We start from the raw sequence: 18,179 nt of genomic DNA, 5'->3' as shown, positions 1-18,179 counted from the left end.
CGAAGCAATATGAACGAAGACTGTTTTGATTTTTTTCATTACCACCAACACAATCACATTTTGTTCATAAACAAGCCGCTGTCATGACTCCGGTTGCGTCAGCCAATCTCAGCTGATTCTTTCAAATTTGCTGAGAGATAGTTAACGGTCTGATCTCGGCCACCCCTTCTGAATTTTTTTCACCATGCATTGATGAAGAAGCTCGCAGGTATGCTCAAATCAGCTAAACCCCTCAATGCATACACACCATTGGATGGTTGTCGTGTAGATTCGTGTCATGAAGTAGAAATTCGCTCTGTTTTCTTTGATAACGGCACGAATTGAGCAGCAGATAAAAGATCTCCAGCTAAGCAGCGTGCGTATGCTCTCTCCACTGGCCACTATACCTCTCTCTGAGTACTAACAGCGCCCATTGAGCTCAAGTGTAGTGACTAAACACGAACGCCATCGCTTGATAAACACGTATTCGCCTTTCCACGGCAAGAATTTTAAATTATAAAATCATTGTCTGGTAATGTGGCATGCAACAGTTATAGTTTCGAGTTCGTCGTGTAAGCACTGAAAAAATATAAGAAATGCATAGTCGACATGTGACGTCATGATCGACGTGTTTAAGCGTTGTTGACTTACATACAAAACAACAAAGGCTTTCGCATTACGATATTACATATAAAGTTTCGCAGCTGTTCTTGAACATTTAACAAATGTAAATATTTACTAGTTCGTTAATTCATAATACGCAGCTTTGAGTAAACCAGCTTTTCGGTAGCGGGGTTGTTATACATTAAAATTTGCTTGGGTTCGCACTCGCGCCTCTCGTTCTTGTGTGTCGATGAGAAACTTCCGTTTTCGACAATTTGTTTTGGCTGGAAAGAATCGCTATAATATCCATCATGAGTTGGTTCAAAAAGTTGTTATCCGAAAACCACGCGAACCCACATAGGGGAAATCAAAGTGAAGAACGACATAAGCGCATCAAGAAAACGGCAGAACATACAGATAGCTCTGCGCCAGAATTTGATAGAAGCAAGACACTGAGCTCGTTGGAGGATAAACGTATTGAAGTTGTGGATCCGGATGAATTCTTTGAAGATCCCGAAGTTGTGCGCTGTTACAAGGAGGAAGGAGAGTTTCTGGAACTCATGGATGAATACGAAATCGTTCAAAATCCTGCACATTTAGATAACTACTTCTCTGCCGATTTTGAAGATGAATTGTTAAATAGAACACAAGATAGTTTGGTGAGTGAACAAATTGTGATAGCGGAACATGTTGAGCCCATGAACTCAACGTTTAACGAGTGTACCAACACGAACAGTGAAAAACCCAAAAAGAAACGTGAGAAACGTCGCTTCTGTGAAATTCTTTTCACCGAAAGGATTCAACTTGGTTTGCCAATACATGAAGAAGAGTATGCAGCAAACGAGCCACAACATATGAAATGTAAACGAAGAACAATGGATGTTCAAGGTAGTCATATGACCTCGAAGAGTACAATCGCATCGAGTATAACATCACTACATTTGACGCTCACAGACATCGATGAGACGAGCATCATGAACGTCTGCAATAATCAGGTAATCAAAGACTGTGCCATTGATCGCAATCAACTCAAGACTGAAGCCTTGGCAAGCTCCATAATGGGCGCCATTGGCAAATGTCCCGATCGGGACAGTTCACTACGTTCCTCGGAAGCTGATCTCATTGCACGCACGGGCGATCGTTGTCACCCGTCAAGCTGGAACAACTGTGATCATTACGATATTAAAAAGTTTTTTCGTCTCGACGATTATGGAAACATATTGTTGAATATAAATCATGTAGCCGAAGTAAAGGGATATGGTTTTACGATAGCACAAAATAAACGTCTTTACAAGCGCTATCGAAAACTGTGTCATGCGATCGATGATCGATACAATGAGAAAAAAAAACGAAGTGGTTGTTTTAAAATGCTCAAGCGCCTGCTGTCCTGGCTGTGGAATTTAATATGTGGTAAGTGGAAAGGACGTACATGTACATGCATATTTTTTAATTCAGTAGAAATCAAAGAACTTGCGTAGATGGTGTAAGGAGCACAAAATAACAAATGTAAACGGTTATAGGTGACGCAGCATAACGCAATAACCATAACCGTAGGCGTATCGTATGTATCTATTGAATTTTGATTTTTCCCCGTAACCCTAAACAGCTGTGAAATACTTTACATATGTTTCGATATTTGCGATTGAGAATTTGAGTATTCGAAATGAACGACGAAAAATTAATTCAATGAGTGGAAAAGTGGAATTAGTGGAAAAGAAAAAGGCGATAGTTTATGACAAAATGCAAATGTTGCCATTAATTCTACTTCAATATCAGCTGTTTACGATTACGGCATGACTAATCGACAAATGCTGTAATTTTGCGGCTATGGTTAAGGTTACTGGTATGGCGTTAAGATTACGGCTCTACTAATTGTAGCTTAAGAAAGCATAAACAATTCTAGCTTTTATTTCACTAGAACATATTCTGCGTGTTGTATTTGTAGCCAATTTTTTTTTTTAATATTTCATTTATTATTATTATATTGGGGCATCGTAGGCAAACGGCTTGGATCGTGGCTACAATTGATTTGGTCACGGCTACGAGGTTCAGTGTAGAAGTGTTGCGAGAATTGGTGGAAAATTCTTTTTTAATTGTATTTGACCGACAATAACAAACTCCCAAATACACATCAGCCATGAAAAGTTTCTCATAAAATCTAGCTGAGGAGTTTAAAATAGAAAGAAAATTTACTTCACAATAAATAAAATATCACAGCGCATACCAAAAATTTAAGGAAAAGTCGTCCAAATACCTATCTATCAATAAATTTAGACGCCAAATACATATGTATGCATATTTTTTCTAAATATTTTTCCAAGTTTTGTTTTCTTTTCGTTAATTTATTATAATATATACATATGTGTATATATATAACTCCTAGCTGGCTTGGCATAGGGCGTCAGCAACTCCTCTTCCATCGCAGCGCCTGTTGCGATGTTTTCGTCACTCTTACTCAGAGTGTGGCCAATCCATTGCCATTTTCTCCTGCGGATTTCAGTCGTCACATCGGATTGATTGACCTTCCTCCATAAATCGGTTTTCGATATAGTTCGAGGCCAGAAAATTCGCAAGCAGCGGTTGATGATCGCTTGGAGACGCCTTGTGATCGTTGCGGTGACCTTCCACGTTGTACAGCCCTGTGCGTAGTTATGTTATTATTTTGCAAAAGTGGTGCAAGAGTGCCAAATGCCGCTTCGGCTTTGGTAATTCTGCTTTCAACGTCAGACTCACTTCTTCCAACTGCGGCGTTTATACAAGTTAGGTTTCCTTGCGCGGAAAACCTTAATGAAAATAAAAACACGGTAATTTACTAGGTGCGGTGCGTGCGCCTTTATTAACTGTCCGAATTAAACTCAAATTCTTTACAAAATTTACTTAACTCTACACCTACGAATAACTTAATTCTACCGGAAGACGTTGCTCAAGCCAGACGCTACGTAAGCATTATTTATTTTCCCAAGTTTGAATTGGTAAGAATTTTATTGCAAAAAGAATTGACAACGATATTGTGAAACGGTAAACGCTTCCGCTTAACCGTTTGAGTGCTAAGCGATTTTCTTTAATACATACGAAAATTGCGAAGCAAATATAAGAAAAACTTATTTACATTTTTTTAATATCATCTTTTATTTTTTTTTACAACAAGTTCCGGCATTATTATTCAACACTTAAACTCGAATCACTATCATAGTCCATTTCATTGTCGGAATCCGGTATCGTATCTTCCACGTCAGTAAATTCTTCACTACTAGACATGGTCAGGAATTATTTTGAAAATATCGATATTGAACGAAAAATAAAAATTGTTTTTAACGGTCTCAACTAATTTATACTTTTATATGACATAAATTTTTGATAAATATCGCAAAATAATATTCAACACGTTCCTAGCCGAACGCCAAATGCACAGTGATGCAAACGCGCCGCAAATTTGGAGTAATTAGTTATCGTCGCTATATCGACGAATCGCACTCAAACGGTTAAGGGTTTGCGCTACCGCTGAGTGAGTTTGCTACGTAAGCATTATTTATTTTCCCAAGTTTGAATTAGTAAGAATTTTACTGCAAAAAGAATTGACAACGATATTGTGAAACAGTAAACGCTTCCGCTTAAGGGTTTGCGCTACTGCTGAGTGAGTTAATTAATGAGAAATTCTCATCGCGTTCAAAGATCTGCACACGCACTTTTGAAGAATCTGATGGGAGGCAATTCAGATTAAACGCTTTTGTCTTTCCTATGTTGATTTTAAGTCCAGTTGTTTGTAACTGGCGGCCGCCGTAGCCGAATGGGTTGGTGCGTGATTACCATTCGGAATTCACAGAGAGGTCGTTGGTTCGAATCTCGGTGAAAGTAAAATTAATAAAAACATTTTTCTAATAGCGGTCGCCCTCGGCAGGCAACGGCAAACCTCCGAGTGTACTTCTGCCATGAAAAAGCTCCTCATAAAAATATCTGCCGTTCGGAGTCGGCTTGAAACTGTAGGTCCCTCCATTTGTGGAACAACATCAAGACGCACACCACAAATAGGAGGAGGAGCTCGGCCAAACACCTAACAGAAGTGTACGCGCCAATTATTATTATTATTATTATGTTTGTAACTGTTCCTGCATTGACTGTGTCATCAGTTTTAGATGGTACATCCTATACGACAGTAGGCAAAATTAAAAAAAAATTAAATAATCTTTTTATACGCAGTTTTGAGGTTAATTAAATTTCAGTGTACTGTGCTGAAATTTTGAAGCGACTACTAATATTAATTGCGAAGTTAGGAAGTTTTCGCTGCGTATTTTCTCCGTAGAGAAAATTCTCTCTCTCAGGTAAATTCCGTTTATATGGAGAAAAATTGCAAGGCTGTCTGCGAAAAACTTGATGACTTCTAAGAAGCTATTTAGGTTGGTTAGACCCTTTACCTACAAAAAGGAACTGATTAACTTACGAAAAGTAGATATCAGGAAAATAGTAGGCTTTCTTACGGGCCACTACTATCTAAACTATCATCTTAACAGAATTCAACTCCTCAGGGACACTGAGTGTAGACTCTGTCTTGAAGATGATGAAACAACGGAGCACTTATTGTGCGAGTGCGTTGCACTGGCTAGAACCAGAATGCAAATTTTCCACCGTGATCAACTGGATCCGGAAGAAATAAAGAAAGCTCCTATTACAGATATACTAAGGTTTATACTTATAGCAGAAAAATTGTTGGAAGAACATGGCTTTCAACCAACTCCTTTCCAAAGGCAGAGAACAACTAGGCAAACTAGAACCTGATGTAGTGGTCGGGCAACTTTCGCGGATGATCAGAAGGATCATCCATATTAAATTAGGTAGCTTGACACAAAAGATCTTTTAGGTCGCAGTGTCGGTCATTGGACCACCTACTAGGATAAATTAAAAAAAAAAATTAAGAAGCTATTTAAAATTTAGTCTACTTCACTAGAATTGAATGGGCTACAAAACTACGTACCTAAAAAAATTACAAAAAATCTGATTACAATTTTTGAAGATCTGCTGTTTTTGTTTAAATATTAACTTTGTTTATTAAATTAACCATAAAACCAAAATATATAAATAAATAAATAAGACATAAAATATAAATAATATAATAATATATAATAATATATAAAATAATATAAATAAATAATAAAAAATTAAAAAAAAATATGTGAAAAAATAGTTGTACAATTTTTAGTGGCACTCACTGTGTACAAATTTAATTAAATCGGACATTTTCTTGAAGAACTTCATAACTCAAAAAATAAAAAATTCAGGAACAACGGCTTCAAAGTCTTCAATTTGGTATATATATGGGGCATTCTTCGCCAACCGGACACCCCCATCTGCCCAGAACAGTTTTTATAAAAAAAATTTTTCCCTATGCCGAAATAAAAGCTTATGTCATGTACTTTAATTTGTCATGTGGCACTTTTTAAATATTTAAGATGGACCTACTTTTCTAAAGGGATTAATGCATCGATCTCTTCTCGATTTTCCCGACATTTTTTAGGCGATAATAGTTCTGAAAAGAACTGTTTGACAGGTATTAGATATTAATTTATTCTTTCAGAATTTTTTATAATAATCTCCAGACAGTTTAACGATTAAGACATATACAGAACTTGTGCTGTCAATAAAACTGTTAAACAATGTTTTACGAAGTTTAGCGATATCGACAACAGATGCGATAATAGTTCTAAAAAGAACTGTTTGACAGATTTATTTTTAATAGTTTATTCGTTTAGAATTTTCTATAATTTGTTCAAATTATTTCTGTACCGTTTGACATGTGAAATACATCAAGAACTAGTGCTGTTAATGAAACAGTCGAACGTTGCACCAGAATCTCTCTCTCTACTTTTCTTAACAAACTACTTCATTTTTTTTTTTTGGTGTTTTCCAACATATTTGTCAATATTACCATTGCCTGCCGAGAGGCGACCGCTATTAGAAAAATGTTTTTCTTAATTTTGGTGGTTCACCGAGATTCGAACCGACGTTCTCTCTGTGAATTTCGAATGGTAATTACGCACCAACCAATTCGGCTACGGCGGCCGATTTTGTATACCTTCCTAAATATATAAAAGTAAAGGCTTGCTTTCATCTAATGATCATCATAAATTTTGTACACAGCATAAAATAAGAGCTGGTAGTAATTTCCGTATATTTACCTAAAAAGCCTTTTACATTGAATTACGGCACTCTTGCAGCAAAAGAGCAATTTAAATTTATAAAGGGTATTTCAAAAGATGCGCAAGTTGTTGTTTAAAATAAAATATAAAAAAATTCAGATTCTTTCAGATTTTAGTATTTTTATTGAAAACACGGCTCTTAACAATTATACAAGGTGAAGCCCAAACGACAGGAGCTTTGTTCTGATAACTTCGAGTTTATTTGCTCAAAATAGTCCCCTCTGGCCTCAAAACACTGTTTTGCTCGATCTAAAAGCTTTTCGAAAGAGTGTTTCAGGTCATTGACCGGAATCTCCTTCAGGATGTACAAGTCTTTTGGATGACCTCTACGGACGCAAAACGTTTTCCTTTCATAGCCAAATGCAATTTTCCGAATAGGTAGAAGTCACAGGGAGCCATATCAGACGAATACAGTGAGTGGTTGATGAGTGGTAAAATGCGATTTATAGTAAACAAAATCACAAGAGTGGATCGATGAGATGGTGCATTATCATGCAATAAGCGCCAGCTTCCTCCTTCGTGGTATTCAGTTCAAAGCGTCAAGATAGAAAATTGCATTGACGGTTTGGCCTGCCCTTGAACTCCTTGTGGATAATTCCCTTGGAATCGTAAAAACAAATGAGCATCGACTTGATTTTTGACTTCTCCAAACGCGATTTTTTTGGTTGGTGGCTCGTCTGGGTCCTTCCATTCGGCACTTTGACGCCTAGTTTCTGGTTCATATTAGAAACACCACGTTTCATCTCCAGTTGCAATGTAAAGGAAGCTCTCGTTTTTTCTCGCCTCTTTAATGAGTTCCTTCGAATGTTGAATTCTGAGCAATTTTTGGTCCTCAGTTAACTTATGCGGAATGAAACGTGCACAGACCTTTCGTAAACCCAAACGATCAGTTAAAATGCAATAAATCGATGTTTTGGAGATATTCAACTCCGATTCCATGAATTTCAACGATGATTTCGGTTCATTTTCAATAAATTTACGAACAATTTTGGTGATTACTGATTTTGGGCGGCCCGTATGTTATTCGTCATTTATGTTCTCACAACCATCTCTGAAACGTGTATACCGCTCATGAACTCTGGCCATAAACTTTTTTCATCAACTCAAATGTTTCAGTAAACGTTTTACCGATTTTAAATCACTGGAAGTCAGCTAGAGATGTAACTTCCAACGCACTAACTCATTAAACATTTTTATGACGCCAGTCTTGTTTATTTGGAATTTCTCCTTGTAGATGATTTAAAAAAACTGCGCGAGCTTGTATACGATTTTAGCCCAACATCTTCGAATCTAAATCGTAGATTATGAGCTAATTGTTGATATCGGTGTTGAAGATTTTTCATACTCGAATTTTAAATACATTAAAATAACATCATAAATAAATAACATAACAGCTGAACACCTGAAAATTAACCAAACCGCTCTATGCATATTCACTGTAAACATATCAAAAATATCTTTAAAAAAGTTCTCTTGGTACTGCAAAAACTTATCATCCTTTACTACTGCATTGCCTATTGTCAAACCTCTCTTTGCCCCTACAGCATCTAAGTACAGTTTTTCGCCTCTTCTCATCCACAGGTCATCCACGCAACAAGCTGAACGCGCACAACGGCGGTCCCGGTGACCTAGTGCGCGCTTGCACACTCCAACTTGCCGAAGACCCGAGTTCAACCTTCGCACGCAACATCGAAAATTTCATCTCCTGCACCAAAGAATCGCGAGAGGCAGCCCCACAAGTGGTTATGCGCAATATGCGCCAATTTATGAATGGCATGAAGAATTATCTGGTAAAACATGGTGAGGGTAAATTCCATCAGGAAGTCGAAGCGGCGCGTTCACGTCTCAAAGCGGACGAATTTCTCAATTTGGACGCCATACTCGAGACTGTGATGCATCAATTGGTTGTGCTGCCGCTGCGCGAACATCTCTACAGCATGTTCGTGGACTACTACAAACGCTCGGAAGATATACAGCTGTTGGCGCAGAATGTTAAATATGCTTGCGGACGTAATGCTGCCGATTTTGGTATACGCCCAACAGTTACACCGCCATCAACGACAGCTTTGCAGATGATTTCGTCATTGTTGCAACGCTTACAGGAGGCCGAGTTGCCGCTCGATAAGTTAGATTTTTTTCTCTGTGTCATATCGACCATTTTCGAAGCAACCGGTTGCCCGCGCGGCCAACAGCTAGGCGCTGATGACTTTCTGCCCGTGCTGGTTTATGTCGTGGCCAAATGTGGTTTTGTGGGTGCCGAAATAGAGGCTGAATTCATGTGGGGACTACTGCAACCGACGTTGCTGAGTGGCGAGGCGGGCTACTACTTGACAGCGCTCTGCAGTGCCGTGCACGTGCTCAAGAGCTTTATGGCTTCGGAGAATGAGAATGGAACTGGCTCGTTAGACGTAAGTGTTGAAGGAAGAAAGAGAGCGCAATTATATTATGATAACAAACATTTTATTAAACATTAAGACACATCGACTAACTCTATTTATCTGTGTGTCTCTTTTTTCATTGCAGTGGCGCTCCTCTTCGCTGCCGGCCTGCTCTTCGGTGTTGCGCGTTATCATACCCGACGAGTGCAATGGCTCGCTGCAAACACGCACGCTGCCCGTACGGCCTCACACTACCACACGCGAGGTATGCCGAATTATTGCGCACAAGGCACGCATCACCAATCCACAAGACTATGCGTTGTTCAAGCTCGTCGATGGCGAAGAAACGCTATTGAATGATGTCGAATGCCCGCAAGATGTGAGATTTGCAGCAAAAGGCAAGCATTGCATTTTGGCTTACAAGCGTATCGACGCTAAAATTGCATGGCCGACGGCCACTTATTAATTCACTGTTTGGCTTGGGGAAATGTGAAGCGGAAATGGCCTATGAAAAGTGTGAAAATATGCAATTTAAAAATCGAATCGAGCGCTGAAAAGCTCATCTGCTGCAGACAACTAAGTGCAAACACTTTAACCGTTAAGGTGTTATGTATTTTTTTTTAATTTTTCGGTACATAAGTACGAGGAAAGCAAGCAACCAATCTGATATTTCTTTAAGCAGCGGATTAAATTTAATTAGTTTTAATTAAATTTGAATCATAATGCACCATTGCTCACTAACCCATACTTCATGTTAAGCATAGATATACATACTTACATACAGACATGAGTAATAAAAAACAAAAGTTGTATTTATACATATATTTGCGAGTATCCTAAACAGTATTGCGATAAGTTAGTTTGTAAGCGAAGTAAACATGTCTACATACGTACATACATAATTAGTAATATTTTAAGAAAAGTGAAATAAGTTTACCATGTGTATGTATGTACGTTTGCACTAAGTAAGACTACGGACTAACGAAACTTTAATGTATTAACTCGAATTAATTTTGTACAATTAACGAACACTTCCAATTGCGTTTACAAATCAGAAACCTTCAGAAAACGAAACATAAATAAAAATATCATTATAAAAGACGTTTTAAAAGGCGTTTTACGAAAAATTAAAACACCTCAAGGCAGGCGATGTGAACAAAAAATTTATATAATATTTTATCTGATCAATTGCAAGCAAAACGTGAATGTGTGTAAGAAGAAAAATAAGAAAAATAAAATTGTAAAAAAATATAACTTTGAGAAAAAAGTTAAATTGGTTTTCTAAAAATTTAACAAAAAAGTTAATTTTAACAGAAAAAAATTAGTTTTAACTAAAAATCAGAATCATAAAAAATTAATTTTAACAAAATAAATTAATTTTAAGAAAAAATAAATGAAACCAAAAATAATAAAAATAAATTCTGCAGCTAATTGTATGCACAAAAAATTATTGTGTAACAGCTAATATTAAAAAAATATTATATAGCACCAGTTGCTGCAATGTAAAGGAGAGATAACGCAATTATTTTATTTTAGATTTAAAGTCTAATTGCTGTTTTTTAACATAAATTTGTGTAAATATTCAGATAAGATTTGTATAAAGAAAATCTACGAAAAATATACTTCTGTCAAGCTAATATAAACAAAACTTTTTTTCATTTTTATTTATTTATATATATTTTTTTAATTAAAAAAATTATTTATTTTCGTAAAATATTTCAATTTTATTAATGTGGATTTTTTTCTGTTCGTGAGTTAAATGGTTTTTAATTAACTGTTAGTTTAACAGTTTTATTGAAGTTTATAGAGGATATAGCATTATGCTATGTTAACACAGACGTGTTCTAAGGGCAAAAGAACAAATTGGAGAACTAAGTTGTTACTTTTTCTTATATTATATAATATATTTTTAACTTATTTGATGACTTTAATGCTACGTTTACAGTGGGTGTGGTGCAGTCTAAACATGTTTTATAAGTAAGAAATTTTAATATCTCACTTAATTTTCGAGTTTATCATTTCTTTTTTTTCTTAACTTATTTTTTTAGTTAAATTTTTTTTATTTTCTTAAAAATTTTTACTTTTATTAATGTGGGTATTTTTATTATTCATGAGTTAAATGATTTTTTAGTTACCTGTTAATTTAACACTTTTACTGAAGTTTATAGAGCATAATGCTATGTTCACACAGACGGGTTCTATAGACAAAAGATCAAATTGGAGAACTAAGTATTTATTTTATCTTATAAATATATTCCGTTTTATCTTGTCGTCATTTGTTAGTTTTATATAGTTTAAGGCCTTTAATGCTAGGTTTACACTGAGTGGTGTACATCATAAAAAATTAAAATTCTAAATACAAGATTTACTATCTCACTTAGTTTTCGAATTTGTCTTTTCTTACCTATTTTCGTTTTTTTTAAGTTACTTCTTTAAATTAAAATTTTCTATTTTTGCAAAATATTTAAATTTTATTAATGTAAATATTTTTTTAATCATGAGTTAAATCGATTTAAAGTTAACTGCTAATTTAACTCTTTTATTGAATTTTATTTAACGTAATGCTACGTTAACACAAACGTGTTCTATATACAAAAGAATACATTGGAAAACTAAGTATTATTTTTTTCTTATATATTCTGTTTTATTTTACCGTCATTTATTAGTTTTATTGAAATGAATAACACTAATGCTACGTTGAGACTAGTTGCTGTATAGTCTGCAAAACGAAAACTCGTAATATAAATGTTAGCATTTCACTTAGTTTTCGAATTTATCTTTTCTTATATATTACTTCTTCAATTTACTGATTGATTAATTTATTTGAATGATTCATTTACACTAGAGGGTTCACATATTTTATAAGTAAGAAGGTGGAACTGCTATCTCCGCAGAGAATAATGAATTCTTTAAGACAAGCATTTTTCTTTTCAAACTATAAAATGAAAATGAACGAATGAATGAATGAATTTTAAATTCTGAATGGTATAATTATCTCAGCTTTCGAAGTCATTAATTGTTTTTTTTTTTTTTTTATTTACTTGCATTTTTATTGCATTATATGACATTATATGACTTCTACGTTTACATGGCGTGGTTTACAGTTAGGGGTAAGATGGAAGTGTTGTTGTTTTCCACAGACAATATATTTATATAAAATAATTTTTTAATATCTCACTCTAGCCTTCGAATGGCTCTAAATGTTTAGCAATGATTTTATTTTGCTAAGTTAAAGACATAATACTATGTTTACATTGACGCATTTTATAGTCACACCTTAGTTTGCAGATTTGTTATGAACACAAGTAACAAAATAAAAATTGTAAATAATTTTTTTTACATCTCTTCCAGCTTTTTCATACATACAAATTCAAAAAATAATAGCATTTTTAAGTCAAAGGAAAAAATTCCAGATAAAATAAAGACTTCCATAATTTCTCCATGTTTGACTAAGAGCCGAGTTTTTAGTGCCAGTTTAACTGTGGTGAATTCATTTAACTGAGTTTAAGCCTGCGAAATTACGCATTTAAACTTAGTTTAACTCGAAAACATAGTTGAAGTAGCGCCGAAAAACTAACCCTTAGACGGATTGCCGGGAAAAAAAATTACGAATGGAAATAACTCTTATCGGCAAGTAAAAACATATTTCTCGTCTACTTATAATAACTGTCATCAAATTAAACTGTTCTTTTCATTAAACCACGACATTTCAGCTTGTAAATTCGAGATAACTTTTATTTTTGGTCCCTGCATTTTTTGTTTTTTGTTTCTTTTTTTAGTTTTTATTTTGAGCAATTATTACAAAAACATTTACATGCATTTTTTTTTTTTTCTAAAAATAATTACAAGCAACTGAGATGTGCAGCATTAAAAACAAATATAACTGTATACTTATAATATAATTTAAAAAAGGCGGAGAAAAATTTATGGGTGCAATTTTTTCAATAAGAGAAAGTTAAATTACTACTAAAAAAATAAAAGAGAATATGAAGAAAGCACCTCAACTCTAATTTCAGAGCTCAAACGGTGAAAATGTCAAAAGGCAACAAAAATATTCAGAAAAACCAAAACTAATTTCTAATATTATTTCAATAATTGATACAGCCAAAAGAAATTATTGATTCTTCGTGTCGAAAGTTTTGGAATATAGGCGAAAAAGAATCATAGAACAAGTCAGAAAGTATTTTCGCTTGCAAAGCAATATGGGAAAATTACTAATGAATGTGTGAGCCAAGCTAAGAGAGCAGTGCTTCACATTCCCATGGCAGCCGGTTCTACTTTACCGGAATGACTCGGGTTTTTCCCGACCAAGGACTATCTCCCCAGTAAACTAGCCCTGTCTAGTAAACCATATGACCTTCCCTCTATCGTCACAGGAGCAGTCCTATGCAGCAATTTTGCTCCTAATACTTCTCCTCAAGGCTGGTATTAAATTCAACTCTGGACCAGAGTTTCTATTGCTGCGTTTGCCAAGGTAGTTGCAAATAGCGAAAATTATTATATATGAAAAGAGGTCTATGTAAACTCGCCCTTAAGGGGGGGGTAGGGTCACAAAATCGAAATTTTTTTTCTTCACTCATCTTATAGTAAATCATTTCAAGAATGTTGTGTCAAAATTTTAAGTGGATCGGAGCAGAACTCTCAAAGTTATAGCCTTTGTAGGCACTCTACCTCGAATGCGGAGCATCGATAATTTCTCAGAGTCATTTTTTCAAACGCGTTTTTCCCGAAACGACTTCTTAGAAGTCGGTGCCAATCACAACTCCGAAACTATTCAACCGATTCTTTTCAAATTTGGCACACGTTTTCTAAATCAAAAATACCTCCCCTCCACACTGTTTTTTTTTTATTTTTTTTTTTTAAGGTTGTTTTTGACTTACAAATATGGCGAAATTTTTCGCCAAAAATGCTCGTTTTACGTTTTTTTGCCACCAAAACTACAAAAATGAAAAAAAAAATTTTTTATTAATGTAGGGGGGAGCATTACGTCATACTTTAAGTGAAAAATTCGACTTTTTTAGTTTCAGATGATTCTACGACGAATGCCGATTGGCACCGCAGAGCACCTCTCGAAAAACATATCTCCAAAAAAACTCTGTCATGGGCTTATTTGTCAATATTTTATTATTAATATTTTTTAAAAACTTATTGAAAAGATGTACAATAACATGTAACTGATTTTATTAAAGTATCTTAAGCCATATTTCTGTAAAAACTTCACAAAAAAAGTGTTTTTTTTTTTTTAGCGCTAAACCCTACCTCCCCCTTAATAATATTGTTATCAAGTTGACACTAATCAATAGCAATCGGTATGCAATTTATTGCTGTACAATGAAACTTCAAAAGTTTATTCAATAAAGTATCGAGTCGTATGAAAGTTTTTTCATTACATTAGTAATGGATTCTTTATTACTTCAGCGATTTTTTATACTGCAGATCAGCGATAGGTATCCCTCATGCGCCGCGTTTATTTCTTCTCTCTAGAAATGATATGTTTAATCAGTTAGAAATAACTATATATAAGAAAGCCTTATTGAGGTATCGCTTTTATCAAATGTTAGCAAATTTTCTTCATTGTTACACAATTATATGGAAGGGGGGCGTGGCTATGGAACGATTTTGCACTTTTTCAATAATAACCAACAGCTGTGAATGGCCAACTGTGTTGGCATTGCCGCTCAGCAAAGTAATCATGAATTGCTTGCCGCCAGAACAACGCTTCCAAATTGTGGGAATTCACTTTGAAAAACAAAAAAAAAAAAATTGTTTGCGAAGTTCATAGAGCATTGGCGGTATTATCGGAACTGCCGTTACAGTGAATGGCGAGCACTATCGCCTGTTCCACTGTTTCCAAAAATTAATTAGCTAAACATCGACAACATTTGATTCCACAAGACGCAACTTGCCCAACAGTGCAATTTATTGCAATATTCAAGCCACCATTAACGCCGTACCGCCAGATTTATTAGAAAAAGTTGTCAAAAATTGGATCGAATGGAACATGTAATTTATAGCCGCGGCGAACATACATATGCCGGATATTATATTCAAAAAATAACTGCCATGAAATTATCTACCAGATTATATTATAATAAAAACAAATATTCGCTCCAACAATATTTCTCTTTTGTATTATCATTTCAAGTTCTCAAGCTCATAAAACACATCCTCACTAACCTGAAAGCAAACTAGTTCTCAGATTCAATACACCAATAAAGTTGAAAATGGAGAGTCACCTTTCTATTTGATGACATTCGTATACTTACATACATATATGGGCATAATTTGTATCCAAGTCATTTCGTTAAAGGCAGCGTTCATTTATAAAGTACATATAAAATGCTTGCTCAGATGTACCATAAGTATATACATACATAAGTGGAAAATAAGAAATATTATTCTCGAAAAACAAAAAATATATACTTTTGTATATTTAAATTCAAATATAAACGCAAAGTTAAAGTACCGTATTGTATATTAGAATAAGTAATTTCGTTTACTCGGTATAACCCAAGTTATCTTCAATAAGTATGTACACAGTAAACTCTAATTATATATTATCTATAACCTGAATAAATTTATTTAGACTTTTTTCTTAAATTATTAATTTAGCGTACGATTATATAAATCCATGTAAGAAAAACTTTACCAATTACATGCATACATATGTATTAACCAAATCACAATATTCGCATATGCACATAATAATAAGTACTTAGTAATGATGCATAAAATGAAATCATTCGAATAAAATGAAAACGTATAACAAAACAAAAATGTGTTTGTGGTTGGTTTCACTGGAAATATAGGGCATAAAAAAATTTGCAGACATACCTACAGTAGAACACTAAAATCTTTTTCCATTACCTTTCGAAATTTATAAATAACGAAAGGAATTTGATATTTCAGTGCTAGCACAAAATAAATGCCGAAAATAAAACAAATTTAATTCAAAAAAGAAATAAAACAACAAATTTTGAGTTTGTACCATCGAATTTTCTTCATATTCTCAAGGTAATAGTGAGCGGGAAGGCGCATTTAGAGACAGGGGCGGCTCGAAATTCAACGGAAGGGTTGGTGAAGGAATGCTCTGCGTGGAGCCCCTAATCAAACTCAAATTCAAGCTACCGAACCATTGCAGTGTGTCCGAAGCAAAGGTAAACGCAAGCATAATTTTATATTTACGTATGATAACTACAATCGTCCCGATCATTTTGAAAGCGATTAGAAGGATGTTGGCGAACAAATTTTTTAAACATTTTCAACGATTTCTGTTTATTTTTAATATTTTTGCAGGGCGCATTCATTAAAGGTGGTAGCAATAGACCAACAACAATTTTATGTACGTTTGATTGTCAAAGCAAAGTATTGGCAAAGTAAAAATTAAAAAATGAATTCGCCTTGTTTCATTCTGTGCTGACAGCCACATGGACACGGCAAAAGAAAAAAATACCAGTCTAACGGTTAGACGCGATAGAAGTGAAACCTTCCGTAAAACAAACTGAGAGAGAATGAGACGAAAGCAGCGTTAGGGGCGGGATAATTATAGGTTCATTATAATATTGCTATAAAGTTCATATTTTATTTTCTTCATTTTATTATTATTCGTCCTCAATGTTTTCAATTTCAACAAATGGTACGAGTGGCTTATTATAGCTAAAATATGATACAAATGCTTTGGTTTCGATGTTGTCAACATATCTTTGAAATACCGCGTCAATTGTTGTTTTTGATCGTGTTGTCGATTCAGTGCGATTGTTACATATTTTTAAATTGAATGTTGTATTGAGAAAGTCAATTAAAGGAACCGCTGTGTCCAATGCAAAATTTACCTTAAAATCGCCACTTAAAATCATTGGAACTTTATCGTAATCTTTTCTAAGTATCCGCGATACTTCTGGTGTATACTTTATTAAATTTTCGTGAATGAATTCCGTGATGCTATTTATTGATTGATTCGGTGAAATATAAATTGCCACAATTAAAACAGTTTTTTCATTGCTCAATCTGGTTTCGCATGCACATATTTCTCCCACTTTAGAGAGCTGAACAGACAGTGATTCTAGTTGCTGTGCATTCAGATCTATCTGTGGAGTTACAATACGAGCACCGTCATTTTGATTGTGGTATATTGCAACATCGCCTGCAATTGCGGTAAATATTTAAAAATGAAAATATTTACGAATATAAAAATACGGACGCAATACAGCACACGCGGTTGCTATTATGAGCGTCGTAACGCGTATATTACACAGACGTACTAACATACACACAAACATTCGTAGGACGCTTGGTCTAAGTAAGTATTAGGTAGTGTAGTATAGGTATACATAATGCCTTCTCGCTCACCGTGGCTCCGTAATACACAGGCGCGCACACATACGTACTAGCATACATACAAACATACATACGTATGACGCTTGAACTAAACACCAAAGCAAGTAATAGGCAGTGTAGTATACATACAAACTACAATACTCACTATACTAGCGTGTTAAGCAGTACGCAGCCACACACATATACGTATATCAACATATAACGCTTCGTAGTGTCGCTTTTTCGTTTCATCGAGTCTCAAATCACTCCCAACGATTCTAAAGAAGTTTTCACTTCAAAAAAAAAACAAATGAGCTGATTTACCGATACCACTTTTAGTAGATTTACCTTGTATTTTTGTAAATGGGGAACTACAAAAACTGTTTTAAAACTTCGTTAGTTTATTTGGCAGTGTTTAGGAGATTTTTCATTTAAAATAACGAAAAATTATCAGAACAAATGCGTTTCACTCTAATTTTAATAAAATTTTCGACCTGTAAATAAGAAAAATTACGCGCTTGTAGTTTTTTACGCACGCAAAGCAGAAAAAAATTAAATATGCACAAAATATGTAATATTTTCAGTTCACTTACACTTTTTAGCTGCATTCTCAATCTTGACGATCACCAACAAGCTTGCTTCTTTTTCTAACGATAATCGTTTCTCTTTCGTCTTGCAGTCGTGTTACAAAATCCCAATCTAAAAGATATTA

At 34.6% G+C, this 18,179-nt stretch overlaps 1 protein-coding gene across 2 annotated transcripts in view; it reads left to right on the top strand.

Annotated features, from left to right (window-relative positions):
* The window catches only part of LOC129239179 (protein sprint), a 201,899-nt gene extending 191,120 nt beyond the window's left edge, over positions 1-10,779 (top strand). The window contains exons 1-3 of one of the 2 annotated variants that reach the window (XM_054874516.1): positions 568-1,992; positions 8,355-9,181; positions 9,297-10,779. In XM_054874516.1, the coding sequence (XP_054730491.1) occupies positions 894-1,992; positions 8,355-9,181; positions 9,297-9,617 (2,247 nt within the window). In that variant the 5' untranslated portion in view covers positions 568-893 and the 3' untranslated portion in view covers positions 9,618-10,779. Of the gene's footprint in view, positions 1-567; positions 1,993-8,354; positions 9,182-9,296 lie in introns of those variants that run through there. The other variant, XM_054874515.1, reaches the window with a different exon arrangement.
* Positions 10,780-18,179: the final 7,400 nt, after the last annotated feature.

The sequence above is a fragment of the Anastrepha obliqua genome, chromosome 2 (assembly GCF_027943255.1).
Source record: "Anastrepha obliqua isolate idAnaObli1 chromosome 2, idAnaObli1_1.0, whole genome shotgun sequence".
Lineage (NCBI taxonomy): Eukaryota > Metazoa > Arthropoda > Insecta > Diptera > Tephritidae > Anastrepha > Anastrepha obliqua.
This window is presented reverse-complemented; position numbering and strand designations above follow the sequence as displayed.